Here is an 18,888-nt window from a genome sequence, read left to right as displayed (position 1 = left end):
TCCTGTTTGTGTGTTTTTTTAAAGGATGATAGGCGGCCGGGCGCGGTGGCTCAAGCCTGTAATCCCAGCACTTTGGGAGGCCGAGACGGGCGGATCACGAGGTCAGGAGATCGAGACCATCCTGGTTAACACGGTGAAACCCCGTCTCTACTAAAAAATACAAAAAACTAGCCGGCCGAGGTGGCGGACGCCTGTAGTCCCAGCTACTCGGGAGGCGGAGGCAGGAGAATGGCGTGAACCCGGGAGGCGGAGCTTGCAGTGAGCTGAGATCCGGCCACTGCACTCCAGCCTGGGTGACAGCGCGAGACTCCGTCTCAAAAAAAAAAAAAAAAAAAAAAAAAGGATGATAGGCATTTCAATTTTGTGTCTTCCCCTTTGCAAAGGCCCTTGGACTGGAGGGAAAGGATCGGGATGTCTTTTTTCCTGTGGATATTTGAGAGTGGGCTGAATACCACTTTATGCTTTATTCCTGAATCAAGAGTTTTTTCCCAGGAGGCTCGGTCCTAGACTCACTCTCTTTTTTTCTTTTCTTTTTTTTGAGACAGAGTCTTACTCTGTTGCCCAGTCTGGAGTACAGTGGCATGATCTTGACTCACTGCAACCTCTGCCCACCAGGTTCAACCGATTCTCCTGCCCCAGCCTCCTGAGTAGCTGGGATTATAGGTGTGCTCCACCATGCCCGGCTAATTTTTGTATTTTTAGTAGAGATGGGATTTCACCACATTTGCCAGGCTTGTCTTGAACTCCTGACCTCAGGAGGGTAAGCAGCAGGAGGGAGAGCAAATAGGAAGCAGACTCTGCTAGACCTTGACCACGGACCTGACCTGAGGCCACTGCTTGCTCTTGGGAAGGCAGCGTAGATGCTGTCAGATCATAGGCTCCTGGGGTCAGCTGCCAGTCCACAGGAGTTGGCTAAAGGGCCTGAAGGCCTGCCTACTGCTTATTTTCAGGAGTCCTGTTCTCAGTGGCCACCTCATTCCTGTGTTTGCCCTCCCTGGGTCTTACAGATTCATCAATGGAAGTGGGAGGGAGGGCACCGCTGGTAGGTGGACCCTGCCCAGGCCTGTGCAAGGCCCAGCACTACCTCTGCAGTTGCTTCTTGGTTGCCCCGTATCTGTGGGACCCTCCCTGCCTGGCCCTGAGGTGAGACTGTCCCTAATGGCTGCTCGTGGTATTGCAGGACAACAGCCACAGGGGTGTTGCACATTTTCTATTGTTAAGGTAGTCCTTCAGCCTCTGCCTTCTGGGTGCCATGTTGTCTTGAGTTGCCCTTTTCAAAGGTGTGCCAGCCCAGAGACTTGCCCTTGGGCCTCGGGACTTATTCAAAGATGAGATGAGAGGGATTGTTTCAGTGACTGCTGCCCCTTCCCCTCTATACAGCTCATGCTGCCTGATGGCATCACCGTGGAGGTCATTGTGGTCAACCAGGTCAACGCCGGGCACCTGTTCGTGCAGCAGCACACACACCCTACCTTCCACGCGCTGCGCAGCCTCGACCAGCAGATGTACCTCTGCTACTCTCAGCCTGGAATCCCCACCTTGCCCACCCCGGTGGAAAGTAAGCAGCGCCCTGAGGGTTCGGGAAGGGGGACCCCTGGGGTGGCCTGTTCTGCCCTGGATCCTGATCAGGAGGAGGCTGTTCTGGGATCCTTCATGGAAGCAGCATTCTTCAATTCTTGCCATTGTTATGGAGCTGGGGTGGGTTTCCTGGCAAGGCAGAGCTGGGGTTTCCACTGGCTGGCAGAGTGATGGGTGTTGGAGTAGAGTTTTGACACAGGGATTCAGATCCCAGCTCTGCCACTAATTTTTTTTTAATTTTTTCTTTTTTTTCCCTCAAAGCCAGTGTCACAGTATCTGCCACCTATTTATTATCTGTTAAAGGGGGTGATACCTACTTGTTCCAGAAATTAGTGTTGAATACTGTATGTGTTACATATAAAGCACTTGATGCATATACTGGTTACCATGAAAAAATCCCTAAGTCCAACAAGCCTGTGCAGTGTGTTGGGTCATCTGTGTTTAACAGATGAGAAAACTGAGCCTCAAGTGACTTGCCCAAGTGAGCAGGATCTGGGGTCTGAGCCCAGCCTTTGTCATTATTATCTTTGTTGTCCTTATCAGAGAGGATCAAATGTCAGAACATCACCCATTCCTCACCAGGGGCTGGCGGGGTCCCTCAGTGCAGTAGAAAACTTTTGAAGTGATCGGTAGCTTTTTGTGTGTTATTTTTTTCCTTTTGGAAGGATAAGGATTTAGTTTTCATCAGCTTCTCTAAAGTTGCCTTAACCCAGCAGTAAAGACTGAACTGGAGTCCGAGGGGTAACTGCCAGGGGTTCTCTCTAAGGGTCAGGACCCAGCACAGTCAGCCTCATGTCACACGTCCTCATCCTGGCCAGCCTGGGGCAGCTGTTGGGGTGCTGCTGGGAACCTTTACCTCGTGGTCTCATCTGCTTCTGACCCACAGTGGGTTAGTGACCCCTTGATCCTGGGCGACTGCCCAGGTGCTCTCAGCACCTTCCAGATGCAAAGGTTAGAAGAAGGGGGTTTAGGCCCAGGAGGCCCCTTCTGGTCAAGCTCTCCATCTGAGTTGTGGGCTGGAGCACACCCTAGGTACGAGGATGCCGAGATCTGCTGCACTTGATTTCTTCAGGGGCTTCCTCTTAAATGTAAGGCTGGCCCTGGCCCCCATTCCTGAGTGCTATGTTTACTTGGTTTATTCCTATTCATTTGTGTCCCTCTTGGGTCCCAGTAAGTTTTGGAGTGATGGATCTAGACTGAATGCTTTTCAGTCTAGATGGCCTTGGAGGCGGCACACTTGCTAGGCTGAACTTCTCACACCCAGGTTCTTCCCTCAGCTGGTCTTGGGCTTGGGGGAGGCTTTGCTTGGGTCCGGTTGCTGTTCCTGTCCCCTGTGCTGCGGAGGTGCAGGTCTCTGAGAAATAACGCAGGGAGGTGGGTAGTGGCCAGGTGGCCCTTGGTTCCCTGCCCTGGGCCAGGCGTTCCACACACTCCGCTCCCTGCCCTGCAGTAACGGTCATCTGTGCCGCCCCTGGTGCGGACGGGGCGTGGTGGCGAGCCCAAGTGGTTGCCTCCTACGAGGAGACCAACGAAGTGGAGATTCGATACGTGGACTACGGCGGATATAAGAGGGTGAAAGTAGACGTGCTTCGGCAAATCAGGTGAGCGGAGATGCCTCAGACAGGCCTACGCCCTGCTTGTCTGGGATGTGTGATCTCTGCATGGCTGGCTCAGTTGTGCCAGGGCTTGGGTGAGGGTTAATTCTTCTCTCCTGCTGCTTACTGTGTTTTAGCAGAGTCTGATAGAAACAAACTCCATTACTCGCTCAGCTAAACTGAGCTAGAAGGCCTGTCTTGTGGAAGAATCCTCAGCATCATCCTTCAAAAGGGAAGCTGGGCCAGGCGTGGTGGCCTGCTGCAAATCCCAGCGCTTTGAGAGGGTCACTTGAGCGCAGGAGTTCAGGCCCAGCCTGGGCAGTATAGCAAGACCTCATCTCTACAACAACAACAAAAAAGGAAAAAAGTGAAGCGGGCTCCTTTTTAGGAATTTGCTGTAGGAAGTCCCTCTGAGGTCAGGCTTGCAGCAGGGCCGGCTCTCTGTGTTTGGGTGTGCCATGAGCCGTGGCCTGCTGCAAAGTACGAACCCTCTGCTTCGCTGCATCCCAGGTTGTGGGCGTCACTGTACAAAGATGAATACTGGCTTGGAGTGGAGTCAGCCTTCATGTCCATGTTAAACTTGTTCCTTTCTTGCCTTCCCAGGTCTGACTTTGTCACCCTGCCATTTCAGGGAGCAGAAGTCCTTCTGGACAGCGTGATGCCCCTGTCAGGTAACAGCTAGGGCCTCTGGCTTGGGGGATTGTTGGGGACAGTTGTCGAGAGTAGGTCTTTCTCTCTCAGAGCCTCCGTTCTCACCGGGAGGACTTATGCTAACGTAGGTTGCTGCCGCTCAAGAGCTTCTCATTGAATAGGTCTGGGCTTAGGCCCAGGAGCTTACATTGCTATCAAGTTCCCAGGTGAGACCAGTGCTGCTGATCCTTTGAGATCCACTGCTCTAGACTGTACTCAGACCTCAGGCACTGAAGGGCTTCCAACAAAGGCACTTTCCAGATTATAGTCCAGACCCAAAGTCTTAGCCCCGGTGGTAGAGGGTGTGCTGTACTGCTCAGCCAGGCCATAGCTCCACAGGACACAGTGGGGACACCCTATCTGGTGTCTTAGACTGTGAAAGCATTGTCAGAGGGAAGAGGACTGGCAAAATCTTGGGCAAATTACTTAGCCTCAACTTTCACCCCAGAACATGGGAATGGTACCTGTCTTTGATGCTGGCTGTGAGAATTACATAAACCTAAGGTCTGGTGTTAGAGGGTGATGAAATGGCAGCTGTTTATGGCTAGGAATTTTATATTTGTAGGTGATAGTTCATCCCATCCCATTCCCTCCCCAGGTTTGCCCCTTCTGATCTTCTTCTTGCTTGTCTTAAGCAATTAAATGCGTTAGAAATACTACAGTCTAGCTGGAGTCGGCTCAGAGGGAGCACTAGGGCAAGATCTTTGTTTTGCTTCTTTTATTGCTGCTGCCCCTCCTTCCTCTCTGCTTCTGTCCTTCTAAGCGATCTGTCCAGACCCAGCTGAAACTCTTTCTCCTTTGTAAGATTTTCCTAGATCTTCCTTGGTAAACCCCTGTCTCTCCCATCCTTACCACTGCTTGCCTTGGGTATATTGTTCTGTGTTGACTTTTGTAATCCAGCAAAGCTGAATGCTGCTGCAGCGCCTTGCCCCCTCTGAGTGGCTGCCCTTGTTGGGCTGTGTGGCCAACTGCCTGGGTTTGATTCCCACCTTCTCCACTTGGGAACTGGTTGACCTTCGGGAATCCACCTTTGCCTCAGTGTTCTCTCCTGTGAAGTGGGGATAGCACTGTGTGTTACTAATTTGGTGGAAGAACACATACTCTATGCTCTGCATTGCCAGCACCTGAGTTGGTGGTGGTGGTGGTGGTGGTGCTGCTGCTGCTGCTGCTGCTGGTATTGGTGGTGATGGTGGTGGTGAAGGCAAGAGTTTCTGTCCGTCTGTTGTCTGTGCTCCAGTGGGCAACATGCCGCAGTGGCCCTGAGTTTATCCACTGGGAGTCGTATGGAGGCCTAGGCTCTGTCCCTGACCCGGGTGGATCTCGCCACTGCAGTCCCACAGCATCTGAAGCATTCTACTTGGAATGCACCTGAAACTTATGTATATGACAAGGGTGCCTTGCCTCAGTGACAGCCTTAAATGCTGCTTTTCCTTTTCCTCCTGAAGACGATGACCAGTTTTCACCTGAAGCAGATGCCGCCATGAGCGAGATGACAGGGAATACAGCACTGCTTGCTCAGGTGTGTGGTTGGTGGGGGTAGGGGAGGCAGGCTGGCTGGGGGAACTGACCTTTCAATGCCTTCTTTCCCATAGCTTGGCCCTGGATTGACCAGTAGTATTTAAGGAAAGGTGCATGAAGTAGCTAATACTTGATGTTAGTCTGTTCTCACATTGCATAAAGAAATACCCGGGGCTGAATAATCTATAAAGGAAAGAGGTTTAATTGACTCACAGTTCTGCAGGCTTGGGGAGACCTCAGGAAACTTACAATCATGGCAGAAAGGGAAGAGGCACGTCTTACATGATGGGCAGGCAAGAGACAATATGTGAAGGAGGAACTGTCAGATACTTATAAAACCATCTGATCTCGTGAGAACTCACTATCACGAGAACAGCATGGGCACACCGCCTCATAATCCAATCACCTCCCACCAGGTCTTTCCCTCGAAACATGGGGATTATGGAGATTACAATTCAAGATGATATTTGAGTGGGGACACAAAACCTAACCATATCATACTCCCCCCTCCCCACTTCTTCAGGTGACAAGTTACAGTCCAACTGGTCTTCCTCTGATTCAGCTGTGGAGTGTGGTTGGAGATGAAGTAAGTTCTGCCCTTCTTTTCCTTCTGTGTTGCTGACCCGAAGTAATGGATTGATTAAGAGCTGGTCCTGGGATTTGTTTCCTCTTGAGTTAATCAGAGGATATAACTGTAGACAAGCACCTCCCAGGGGACACTTTGGATATCCTGATTGAGGGTGGTGGTGCCAGTGTCCTCTAGTGAGTAGAGGCCAGGGATGCCACTAAACATCCCATAGTATTCAGGACAGCGCCCCACAGCAAAGAATTATCCAACCCCAAATGTCAGTAGTGCCAAGGTGGAGAAACCCTGTGTGAGACCTTCTGGGACCTTGCGTAGGTTGGGTTTTTCTGTTTTCTATCTTATGGTATGAAAGCTTAGATTTCTTCAGCATATTAAAAAGCCTATCCTGGCCAGGTCCAGTGGCTCACCCCTGTAGTCCCAGCACTTTGGGAGGCCGAGACGGGCAGATCACTTGAGGTCAGGAGTTTGAGACCAGCCTGGCCAACATGGCAAGACCCCCATCTCTACTAAAAATACAAAAATCTGCTGGGTGTGGTGATGCACACCTGTGATCCCAGCTGCTTGGGAGGCTGAGGCAGGAGAATCATTTGAACCTGGGAGACAGAGGTTGCAATGAACCAAGATTGTGCCACTGCATTCCAGCCTGGGTGACAGAGCAAGACTCTGTCTCAAAAAACCAAAAACAACAACAACAAAAAACACCTATCCTCATGCCACAGCAGCCAACAGAACACTTAAATAAATGTTCCTGTTGGCTAGAGCACAAGCCATGTCCCCCACCCTGTTACTCGTTTTATTTTCTTTTTGGAGACAGAGTCTCGCTCTTGTTGTCCAGGCTGGAATGCAGTGGCGTGATCTCAGCTCATTGTAACCTCCGCCTCCGGGGTTCAAGCGATTCTGCCTCAGCCTCAGTAACTGGGATTACAGGCATGTGCCACCACGCCTGGCTAATTTTTATATCTTTAGTAGAGACAGGGTTTCACCATGTTGGCCAGGCTGGTCTTGGACTCCTGACCTCAGGTGATCCACCTGCCTCAGCCTCCCAAAATGCTGGGATTACAGGCACGAGCCACCAAGACTCCAGGCTACACTGTTAGTCTTGTACATCTCTTGCCTGCAGTGGCAACTGGGGAGGGGAGAGCTCATGTTGGCTTGGGAGATGGCCCCAAGGTGCCATGGACAAAGCTTTAAGGGAACTTTCTTTTCTAGGTGGTGTTGATAAACCGGTCCCTGGTGGAGCGAGGCCTTGCCCAGTGGGTAGACAGCTACTATGCAAGCCTTTGACCCCCGGTTCCCCATGCTGCTTCCTGAGAGTCTTTTTTTGCACTGTTGAAACCGGGCTTGGCACTCAAGTCAAAGATTAACATCAGAATAACAAACATTGCCCTCTCCAGAAAGTCCTTTCTTCCTCCATACTGTAGTCCTATTGAGAAGACGTTTCGTCTCTGAGAAAAAAGGATGAAACCGTGGGTTCTCTTCTCAAAGCTAAAGGATAGTGTTTAACAAGCCAGCTGGCTTATCCTGGTTCTCAGCTGTTCAAAAAAAAAAAAAAAAAGAAAAGAATAGAAACAGTCTCAACCAGATTGTCCTCTTCCCCTGTTCCATTCCCTTCTTCCTTCTATCTCCTTCCCCGGCAATATCCAAACAAACTGGCAGATAGGCCAGGGATGTGTGTTGCTTGCTTGAGAGGGTTTCTTTTACTTCAAATCTTTCTTCAGGGAGCAAGACATGAACTGACTAATTGGTATCCACTACTTGTACAGCTTACATAAATGAATTGATGATATTTAACCAGTTTTTATAAACTTCATCTAGGTCTCTAAATACAGACTTTTTAAATTGCAGCTGTAAATATGAAGTGGTCATCACTCCTGACCTTGGTCAGTGGGGAGGGGAACTGGTATCCTTCGAAGCCTGGTTGTAATTTGTACCCATTTTCTATTTGTGCAAACTCTGTAAATATGTGTTTAAACAAATGTAATATTTTGTACAAGATACACTGGAGAACAAAGGGAACTCAAGATTTTTCCAGCCACATATCACCTGTAAGTAGAAGTCAACTCTGCAGTGCAGCTGCCACCCTCGGCCCCTCTGGCCAGGGCCCCTGTGGCTTCCTGCACACTGGACGGTTGACTGTATGGTAGAGACTGTGATCTGGGAACTTTTTGCTGTACAAATCTGTTAAAAAAAAAAAAAAAAAAAAAAAAGTAACTCATTGAATTAACTTGCAGTGGTGTGTTTGATTCTTTTTTAGACTGGCTTCAGCATTGTGCAGTTTAAAAATAAGTAACTTAAGTCACTTAAACTTACATAAATCTTCAATTGTATGAACTATAGCTTTGAGTCCATTTTTTTCCAGTGGTGAAGAATTGCGGGGGGGTGGAGAGTGAAGTGGGGGGCGGTGAGTGTGGCGAGCTGGATCACAGGCCCCACACAACCACCTCTACAGGAGACCCGTGGTTTTTTGAAGAGTTTGGCCAGAAATTTCTATCGCCTTTTCCTCTCTCTTGTTCCACCAGGTGGCAGCCAAGTGTCCTCTGACTTCCTTCACTGCATATTAACTAGCCAGACTCAGTTTAAATCACCGGCTTCTAAAACAGGTTGTGCCTTCTTTGTTTGTCATTCTTAATAGATTCATGAAGTTATTTAATCTACTATCGTGATGAGAATGATGTAAGAAATACATCATTATGTATGGGAAGAGATACCGCCTCAATATAATAGCCCCTGCTCTTAAAGAAGGCTCTGGCCACTGCTGCCCAGGCCTACCCCAGTGCCCCGCCCCGCCCCCTACGTTTGAGGCCTCTGGCTGCAGGGCTGTTGAGCTTGAGCTCTAGTCTTTAGAGCGCTAATGTAGCCTGAGGGCCATTCAGATTGGAGGTATTCTCCCCACCGCACAACCACTCCTGGGAGTTCCTCCCAGTTCCAACCCAGCTGGCTTGTTCTCCTTCCTGTCTCCTGGCGGAAGACTGCAGCCCCATGAGCCTGAGCTGTGGCCATTGTCAGGTGCCTATCTTCCCCTCCATCCAGGTTCTCACCTGTGTGGTTAACAGCCTTGGTTTCCCTCATCTGTAAGATGAGATAACCTCATAAGGCAATTTAATCATGGAAATGCCCTCTGCTTCTACAGGGCTTGGTCTCAGGGAGCTCCCCTGCAGTTCTTAGCCACTGTTGGCTTTAAGTCCTGGCAGGAATTGGGTGTGACTTTGGCCAAGTCACCATACACCCAGGTCTAAGCTTTTCCTCTATAATCCAGCATTGCTGGAGCATGAAAAGGTCTATGGAAGCCTTCCGACTAACTTAGGGAATGCGCACAGAGCCTGGTGTGCAGATTGAGCTTTTATCTCCAGGGAACCATTGAGGGGTTTCAAACATTAAACCGTGATTCTGGTGCAGGGAAAAGGATGGGTGAGGTGGAAGTGTAGACACGAGAAAAGGATTCCTCTGGGATGGAGCCTGGGGCAGACAAGATGTGATGAAGTCAGGATCCTCCCATAAAGCCCCCTGCGCTTTCATGAGCGGGATGGGCTGCTACTCGGGACTCCCAGGCCTTAGAGTCCTCCCCTGCAAGGGTGCCTCCATTAAACTCAGTTTGGAATGCCTGAGGAAGAGCAGGTTGGAGGCTGGGGAAGGACTTGTACTCCTCGAATAAATGCTTCTCAGATTGTTACGGGCCTTTGATTAATTTCCAGAGTTCTGAAAACCTTAACTTTTAACCATTTTGCCAGAAATCCCATTGTTCTCAAGGAGGAGCAGATTTATGGAGGTCCTCACTCCATCCCTCCGCAAGTCGGCTGCCTGGGCAAGTGCATTTGAGACGCCCTCTTTGAATTACCTGTGGGGCATCCTGTGTTGGTGTGAATTGGAAACTCACGGGAGAAGCCCGTGCTGGCGAGAGATCGGGTAATCTGGTGATCTGCCCAGGCTGTAGGGGAGAGAGGTGGCATGCTGGACGCAGGAGGCTGGAGCTTCCACCCTGTTCTCACTGCAGCTGTTGGTGTCAGTACCGCCCCTCTGGTCTCTGGGGCATCACCGTGGAGGATGGGTTCTAGGGTTACTGCTATACCTTGTATAACTTCAGGTAGGCCACCTGTAGACATCAACATCTGTCAGATGATAACTAATGTCAGTTCTAAGATAAAATGAGAGTTGTAGCTAGAGTTAGGGAGTGCTTACTGTATATCAGGTGCTGTCTCTTTTACAGGTAACACTTGAGTCCTTGACACAACCCAGGGAGGCAGGGACTCCGTAGATGAGCAGACCCAAGCGATAGAATATGGTGACTTTGGAAAGTAGTTTGTGGTTAGAGCAGAGCTGAAACTAAACACCAGGCTGCTACCCCAGGCCAGGTGCTCTTCACCACCACCCCTAAAGCAGCATGGATTCATCTTGCCCCAGTCCACATCCTCAAATAAATGCCATAGTGATTAAATGATCAGTCCATGGGAAAGCTTTGGAACTTAGAGTGGGAAAGATACCATGACAGGAGACATCAATGATTTTGCTTTTATGGAATATTTAAATCTAAGTAACACAAGCTGAGAGACACTCACAGCAGCTAGGGCCGAAGAGTGGACATTTTGAAACTGTGGTAATGTAAAGCAAGGAAAACTGGCCAGGCGCGGTGGATCGCGCCTGTAATCCCAGCATTTTGGGAGGCTGAGGCGGGTGGATCACTTGAGGCCAGGAGTTCGAAACCAGCCAGGCCAACGTAGCGAAAACCCCATCTCTATTAAAAATACGAGAAAAATTAGGCATGGTGGCACACACCTGTCATCCCAGCTACTTGGGAAGCTGAGACAGGAGAATCGCTTGAACCTAGAAGGCGGAGGTTGCAGTGAGCTGAGATCATACCACTGGACTCTAGCCTGGGTGACAGAGCCAGACTGTCTCCAAAAAAAAAAAAAAAAAAAAAAAAAACCTCTAAGTTTCCATTGGGAAATATCATAAAGGATATGGATGGAAAATCTGGGTCTGTTCCTAGACCAGCAATGTCCAATAGAAATATATGAGCCACATCTGTAATTTAAAACTTTCTAGGAGCCACAGTTAAAAAGTGCAAAGAAACAGATGAAATTAATTTTCATAATATTTTAAGTCATATCATTTCAGCATGTAATGGATATGAAACGTATTAATGAGTTTTACGGTGTTTTTCCCACTCAGTCCAGTGTGCATTTTATACTTCAGCATACCTCTGTTCAGGCTGGCCACATTTCAAGGGCTTGATAGCCACATGTGGCTTGTGGCTACCACGTTGGGACAGTGTAGGCCTAGACTGTTGCATTGGTCAGCATCACACTGATTCTGACAGCCTTATTTATGTTCTTCCTTATTCAAAAAGTTGTATGTTCTTTTGCACATTTAGTTTTCCAGATGAACTTTAGAATCATTTTGCAGGGAAGGGGACCATACTAAATATTCTATTGGTATTTGAAAATAATGCACACTATTGAGTTGGTATAAAGTTTTAATAATCTAGGAAGTTGGGTATGTAAAATATTTGAATTTATTGTTTTCCTTTCTTGCCCTCTCCTTCCCTGTGGCTTTTTTTTTTTTTTAATTTAAATACAGGGTCTCAACCTGCTGTCCAAACTGGAGTGCAATGGTGCAGTCAGCTTATTGCAGCCTCGCACTCCCTGGCTCAAGCAATCCTCCCTCCTCAGCCTCCTGAGTAGCTGGGAGCACAGGCGCATGCCACCACACCCAACTCATTTGTTGTTTCATTTTTTTTGTAGAGATGGGGTCTGCCATGTTGCCCAGGCTGGTCTCGATCTCCTGGCCCCAAGCGATCTCCACCGCCTCAGCCCCGCAAAGTGCTGGTATTACAGACACAAGCCACTGCACCCAGTCCTGAAATTTTTGTTGTTATCAGAGCATATATGAGATCTTGTACATCAACACATTTATCTTTTTGTAGTTTAGCTGGGCATCTCTGGTAGACTGGATGTCTCCTTGCCAAAAATTCTGTCTTCCTCACAGTAGGAGGGTACATCCTAGTTTTGTTGGACTCAGGCCTGGACTCATCCTGGTCAGTGGAAGAGGGGTAAAGGTGGCACGAGTCACCTAGGCAGATGCCTTGAGCCAGAATGTGGTTCACTTTTCTTCTCCCTCTGCACCATCATCGGCCACATGCCAGGTGGACACCCATCCACCCGCCTGGGTCCCGGTGTGAAGATGACATGGAACAGGGCTGCAGCCGGCCCTCATGGGTGTGTGGTTTGTGAAACATCTCACATGAGCCTCTGAGGTTTGGGGCTTGTGTGTTCCCCATGGCCTGCCATTCTAAGGGCCCACACCTTTCCTCCAAGGGCTCAGTACTCTGGCCGTAGAAGCTGCCAGGGTACCATGTTCTTATGCCTGACTGGGGACAAGCTCACAAGCTCCTCGCCCTGTCTTCTCATCACCCCATCTGTAAACAGTGGGGGTGAATTAGGTGAGTGCTGACATGCTTGCCAGGTTTGACTTTTGACTGATCTGTGAATAAGAGCCTTCCTGAAGATTCCTCTTAATGAGGCTGACTTGTATTTTTACAAAGCAAATCATCTAAGAGAGATCTTGGCTGTTTCTTGCTAGAAACAGGCCCAACTGACATCTGGTGGGGACAGACGGTATTTGAGAAGCCCTGATGCTCTGGGCAAGGAAGGCGGATACCTCCTACCTGGAGCTGGGATGGATTTCTTGTCTTTCCCCGGCCTCCCTGGCTTGGTGACAGGCAGGAGCCCCGACTGCTCCCACTGATTTCTTTCTCTCCATTGAGCGCCTGCATCCTGCTGGGTGCTTCAAAGATGAAACTTGCATTGAGCCTTTAGGGAGCTTCTCTGTTTTGGGAGGGGAGTTTGATGATCTCGATGCAGATGGTGCTTTCCTGAGTGGGTGCCTTCTCCCACTTTCTAATGGGATCCTGGCAATTGCTGATGAGGTAGGAAGGAAACTGAGGCTTCAAATCAGCAGAGCCAGACTTGAACCCGGGCCTTCTGCATTCCAGACTCTGTCTTTGCTTGCATGTGATGCCTCTGCTTCTCTTTATGATGGTCCAAGCACCAAATGGATGTGTTGACAAGAAGGATGAATGAGGTGACAGGTGGGAGGGCTCCTCTCCAGAGCTGGCCTCCTCCAGGCTTTGAAGGAAGAGGAGGCTGAACAGAGTGGCGTGGTAGGTGAGGGAGAAGCTGAACGGCCAGGGTCATTGCCATGATGGGAGGTACTTCCTGCTGAGATTGGGGCTGGTCCTGTAGGTCTGGCTCATGGACACTTGGAAAAGGAGATGGTAAAAGAGCAGGGGCTGGTCTGCTGCAGGGCTGGTCTGATTACAGGGCTCACACCTATAATCCCAGCACTTTGGGAGGCCGGGGTGGAAGGATCACTTGAGCCCAGGAGAGCCTGGGCAACATAGTGAAACCCCATCTCTACTAAAAATACAAAAATTAGCCAGGTTTGGTGGTGCATGCCTGTAGTCCCAGCTACTCGGGAGGCTGAGGCAAGAGGTGGAGGCTATAGTTGAGCCATGATCATACCACCACACTCCAGCCTGGACAATCAAGTGAGACCTTGTCTCTAAAAAATAAAAATAAAGTGAGAGCATGACATCATAGGAAGCTGTCTGCGAAAACATCACTTATAGAAGTCCTGTCCTTTTCATCTTTTAATAGGTAATAAACACGTAATACATGATTCCAAAGATACTTAAGGATAACCAGAAAAAAGGAAATCTTCCTGTTTCCCCCAGATACCCGCATTTTCTCTCTGGAGGACACTATATCTAGTGTCTTGTGTTTCCTACCAGAGGTTTAATCCCGACACACCGAGCACACACAGATGACAGCATAACATAAACAGAGTCACACACTAGGCCTGGGTTTGTCAATAAAGTTTTATTGGAACAGGCATGACCATTTGTTTACATATTGCCTGTGGCTGTGTTTGTGCTACAACCACAGAGGTGAGTAACCACAGAGGTGAGTACCTACAATAGACTGGATGCCCTGCAAAGCCAAAAATATCTAGTCTTTCACAGAAAGTTTGCTGGCCCCTGCTGGAAACACTCATGTGCAATTCCTACCCCCACCCTCCATTTAATCAAACTTAAATGCAGCTTTGATATTTATTTGCCTCTTTTCCAACCATGAGTTTTTTTGCTCTGTTTTTCTGTGAGACAGAGCCTCGCTCTGTCGCCCAGGCTGGAGTGCAGTGGCACCATCCCGGCTCACTGCAATCTCCACCTCCCGGGTTCAAGCGATTCTCCTGCCTCAGCCTTGTGAGTAGCTGGGATTACAAGCATGCACCACCACACCCAGCTAATTCTTATATTTTTAGTAGAGACAGGGGGTCTCACTATGTTACCCAGGCTGGTCTCAAACTCCTGAGCTAAAGCAATCCACCACCTCTGCCTCCCAAAGTGCCGGGATTATAGGCGTGAGCCACAGCGCCAGGCCAACCGTGAGTTCTTTAGATTTTGAAAATTGTAGAATCTCAGGTTCCTTATGATGATAGTGGGCAGCTCTGTGCCTTGTAGACTTCCTTCATGGTACCTGCCTTGTTCCTGGTAGAGTGATCAGGAACAGGACCCTCCACACCCAGAGGGTGGGCAGTCTTCCCAGGATAGACTGGGAAGACCCTCTTTAGACAGCAAAGTATGGGTCACGAACCTGCAGCGCCGGCAGCTCCTGGGAGCAGAATCTCAGGCTCCACCCTCCTGAATCCTCTTCATTTTTGTGACTCCCAGGCTATTCATACATTCATCAAAGTTTGAACACTTCATGAGCCCAGGGCATGGATGTTCAACCCTGGCTGCATTTTGGAATCATTTTGAAAACTACTGATGCCTTTGCAGGACATTCTTAAGTTATGGCTAAAAAGACAAACAAACAAAAAACCTTTAAGTGACTTGATGTCAGAGACCTGTTTTCAGAGACACGGATTTAATTGGTGGGCACTGAGAGAGATTTAGAAAAATTACCTTTGGAGTGTAACTTGTACACCAAAGCACACCAACTGCACACATCTTGAATGTAGAACATGATGCATTTTCACATACGTGTGCCTCTGGGTAACCATCACCAGAGGTTAAAGGAACATTTCTAGGATCCCAGGAGTTGACCTCATGCCCTCGTTTAATCAATACCTTGTCCCTTAGGGAACTGTAATTTTATCGCCGTAAGATTAATTTTCCTACTCTGGAATTTTGTGTTAATGGGATGGTGCAGTCTGCACTCTTGCATCTTAGTGTTTGCACTCACCGTTTTGCCTGAGATGGCACGTGCCTCAGCTCTCTTGTGCGCGCCACTGTATGAATATAGTACAATTTATTTACCCATTCTTTGATGTTCATTGAGGTTTCTGGTTTTAGGCTGTAATGCTTAAAGCTCCTATCCTTCATTCTTGTATTTTTAGTGGATGCATACATTCATTTCTCTCGGGCACACACCTGTAAGGGGTACACACCACAGAGCAGGAACATGTTTAGCTCCAGTAATTATTTGTGTTTGGGAATTTTTTGGTTTTTTTTGAGAGAGGGTTTCTCTCTGTTGCCCAGGCTGGAGTGCAGTAGCTGTGTTATAAACATAAAATATACACTTTATAAGAAAAGGAATAATTACACATTGAAATATTATTTTGGACATAGTGGGTTAAATAAAACATAGTTACACTTGTTTTTTTGTTTTTCTGAGACAGAGTCTCGCTCTGTCGCCCCAGGCTGGAGTGCAGTGGCGCGATCTCGGCTCACTGCAAACTCTGCCTCCGGGGTTCACGCCATGCTCCTGCCTCAGCCTCCCGAGTAGCTGGGACTACAAGCACCTGCCACCACACCCGGCTAATTTTTTTTTTTTTTTTTGTATTTTTAGTAGAGATGGGGTTTCACCGGTTACACTTGCTTTTTTAAAGGGTGGCTAGTGGACATGCTAAGATCACATGTGTGCCTCTTAGTTCCTATTGGACATCACAGGGTGGAGGAACATCCTGATAGGAGGCCACACCATTTCAGACAGTGTTTCTCAAATGAGGGCGCTCAGGCCATTAGCCTCAGTTTACCTGGAGTGCTTGTTTAAAAATGCAAAGTGCTGGGACCTGGAATCTGCATTTTCAGTAAGCCTCCTAGGCTAAACTCATGCCCGCTGCTCCTATAACTTGGGACCATTTGATTTTACTCATAAACAGGCATGCTCCCTTGCTTTAGGTTGTGAGTAGATGGAATCCTTGTTTCCTGCGTTGACTTGGCTGCTAGGAAGTGTTCCGGACTAAGTTTTTAGTTAAGTTAGGGTTTAATTACTGTGTAATCTGGGTGGCTGTGTCGCTGTCTTCCAATATCTTGCCTTAGGCTGGAAATATCCTGAGGACAAATACCAAAGTCTATTTGCACAGTTTAAAATTTCTAGCCTTAAAATAGCCGTCTTCCAGTCTCAGTTCTGCCGCTGTGGGGCTTCGGGTAGGACACAGTCTGTAAAGATCCCATTCTCCAGTGGTTGTTCAGAGTATGAAAAGTGATCATTTAACTTCAGTAAAACTCTTAAAAAAGTAGAGATGATAAAGGTGAAGGCGCGTGGAAAGGGCTAGTTTTCAAGGTTACTCAATGCACACAACACAGATTGCTGCCACTATATCATAGACCACTAGATGGCGCCACAGCACAAGTTACTGGAAGTGTCCTCCCCGCCTTCCGCACACCGCCCCCTACCCCAATAGTGAGAACAGCCGTTCTCACTACGCGATCTTATTATTAGAACTTAATAGAAATGCACATTCTCGGGCCCTCCCCCAGACCTCCTGAATCCAAAACTCTGTTTTAACACACTGTCCTGATGCACACCTAAGTTTGAAAATCACGTTCCTAGAATCAACCTCTGGGTAACTTGGAAAGAAGTGAGCAGGAATCGGTGAAATAGAGGGTGGGCTGTCTGGGGTGAGGGTGGGCGTGCTGGACGGTGTGAGGGTGGGCGGGCTGGACGGGGTGAGGGTGGGCGGGTTGGACGGGGTGAGGGTGGGCGTGCTGGACAGGGTGAGGGTGGGCGGGCTGGAGGGGGTAAGGTTGGGCGTGCTGGACGGGGTGAGGGTGGGCGTGCTGGACGGGGTGAGGGTGGGCGGGCTGGGGAAGGGCTACTGAGTGAAGGTCACAGTGAAGGAACAATTCCACAGTGCTTGTCCCAATCAGGGAACCTTTAAAGAGCAAGATATCACATGGCAATTTTGTATTTTCCTTTTTAGGTAAGACATATACAATGCTGTCAGCTGGATAGAGGGAAAAGGGGGGGCTACTAGGGGACCCGCAATTTAGGGGCAAGGTCTTGGACCAGAAGCAGAAACACAGGGGCTGGCTGAGTGCTGCAGGGAGCCCTCAGCCAACCTGTGTCCCCACTCTGGCTGCTTGTCTCTGCCTGTTGAGATTTCACCAAACTACCACTGTGTTAATGGACTAAAATCTTGTAACCCTCTCTAGATGACCCAGGAAAATGGATGCTCAGAAATCAAAAAGAAGCTTGAGACTGCGTGGAAAAATCACTAGTGAATTAAAACCTTATTTCTGCTTTTTTCAATCCTGTCTGTATCCTAAGAAAATGCTGGTGCCGGAATGAATGCGTATCGTTTTGTTGTTGTTGTTTTGATACAAACATTTATTTTGCAGATGGCTACTGAGGCTTCAAAGGGGCAATGTATCATGCAAATAATTTTTTTCAGCTATGACGTGTACAGTTCACTTTGATTTATTTTTGATGTCAGAAACAAAATGGAAAGTTAGCGCTTTAAAAATGAGCGTGGCTGTCTGAATAAATAAATAATATGCTCTTGGCCAGAACCTGCCAGTGCCTCCTTAATTGTCCATTGATTCTTTAATTCTCTGCACTTTAACATCTACGGAAATTAAGAGGCCATAGAGCATGGAGATGTCTTTTGTTAAGCAAATTAAGGAAACTGGGTTTTAGAAGGTTTAGTTCTTCCTCCGGCTTTGACCTAGCATTTAAAGGCGGGAAGCGAAGTTGCCCGATGAAAGCCGGTTGCCCTCCGTGGTTTCTTCTGGAGACGACTGTACTCTCACCTTGTTTTTCCAGCCATGAATATTTATAGCATGTCCTCAGGCCACGAACATATAGAACATGGTATGACTCAGAGAGCAATGGAGACCCTGAGCGTCCTTCCTGTCAATTCCTGGGAGGTATGGAGGTGGCCTGGTATGGCCTCCCTCCAGAAGATGCTGGTTCCCATGTTTACATCCTGGCAGACCAGCCCCAGGATACCCAGCAAGGGTCCTGGGGAGTCTCCTCCGTTTCCTGCAGGGAGAGAAACACTCTGGAATCTTTGTTTCTTTTCTTTCTTTTTTCCTTTCCTTCCTTTCCTCCTTTCCCTTCCCTTCCCTTCCCCTTCCTTTCCCCTTCCCTTCCCCTTCCCTCCCCCTTCCCCTTCCCTTCCCCTTCCCCTTCCCTTCCCCTTCCCCTTCCCTTCCCCTTCCCCTTCCCTTCCCCTTCCCTTCCCCTTCCCCTTCCCTCCCCCTTCCCCTTCCCTTCCCCTTCCCCTTCCCTTCCCCTTCCCCTTCCCTTCCCTTCCCCTTCCCCTTCCCTTCCCCTTCCCTTCCTCCCATTCTCCCTCCCTCCCTTTCTCTCTTTCTCTCTCTCTTCTTCTTCTTTTTTTTTTTTTGATGGAATCTCGCTCTGTTGCCCAGGCTGGAGTGCAGTGGTGCAATCTCAGCTCACTGCAACCTCCGCCTCCCAGGTTCAAGCGATTCTCCTGCCTCAGCCTCCCGAGTAGTTTGGATTACAGGTGTGTGCCACCATGCCCAGCTAATTTTTGTATTTTTAGTAGAGATGGGGTTTCACCATGTTGGCCAGGGTGGTCTTGAACTACTAACCTCAAGTGATCCACCCACTTTGGCCTCACAAAGTGCTGGGATTACCGGTGTGAGCCACCGCGCCTGGCCTGGAATCTTTATTT

The 18,888-nt window shown here is 48.7% G+C and overlaps 1 protein-coding gene across 20 annotated transcripts in view; it reads left to right on the top strand.

The window, feature by feature from the left end:
• Positions 1-17,758, top strand: part of AKAP1 (A-kinase anchoring protein 1) — a 46,215-nt gene extending 28,457 nt beyond the window's left edge. For 13 of the 20 annotated variants that reach the window (XM_015119106.3, XM_077968858.1, XM_015119102.3 and 10 more), the window contains 6 exons: positions 1,381-1,558; positions 3,029-3,179; positions 3,777-3,844; positions 5,309-5,382; positions 5,905-5,967; positions 7,177-8,298. In XM_015119106.3, the coding sequence (XP_014974592.2) occupies positions 1,381-1,558; positions 3,029-3,179; positions 3,777-3,844; positions 5,309-5,382; positions 5,905-5,967; positions 7,177-7,251 (609 nt within the window). In that variant the 3' untranslated portion in view covers positions 7,252-8,298. 20 annotated transcript variants of the gene reach the window in all.
• The last annotated feature ends 1,130 nt before the right edge of the window (positions 17,759-18,888 follow it).

The sequence above is a fragment of the Macaca mulatta genome, chromosome 16 (assembly GCF_049350105.2).
Source record: "Macaca mulatta isolate MMU2019108-1 chromosome 16, T2T-MMU8v2.0, whole genome shotgun sequence".
Taxonomy (NCBI): Eukaryota; Metazoa; Chordata; class Mammalia; order Primates; family Cercopithecidae; genus Macaca; species Macaca mulatta.
Note: the sequence above shows the minus strand (reverse complement) of the source record. Positions and strands in the feature narration are given on the sequence as shown.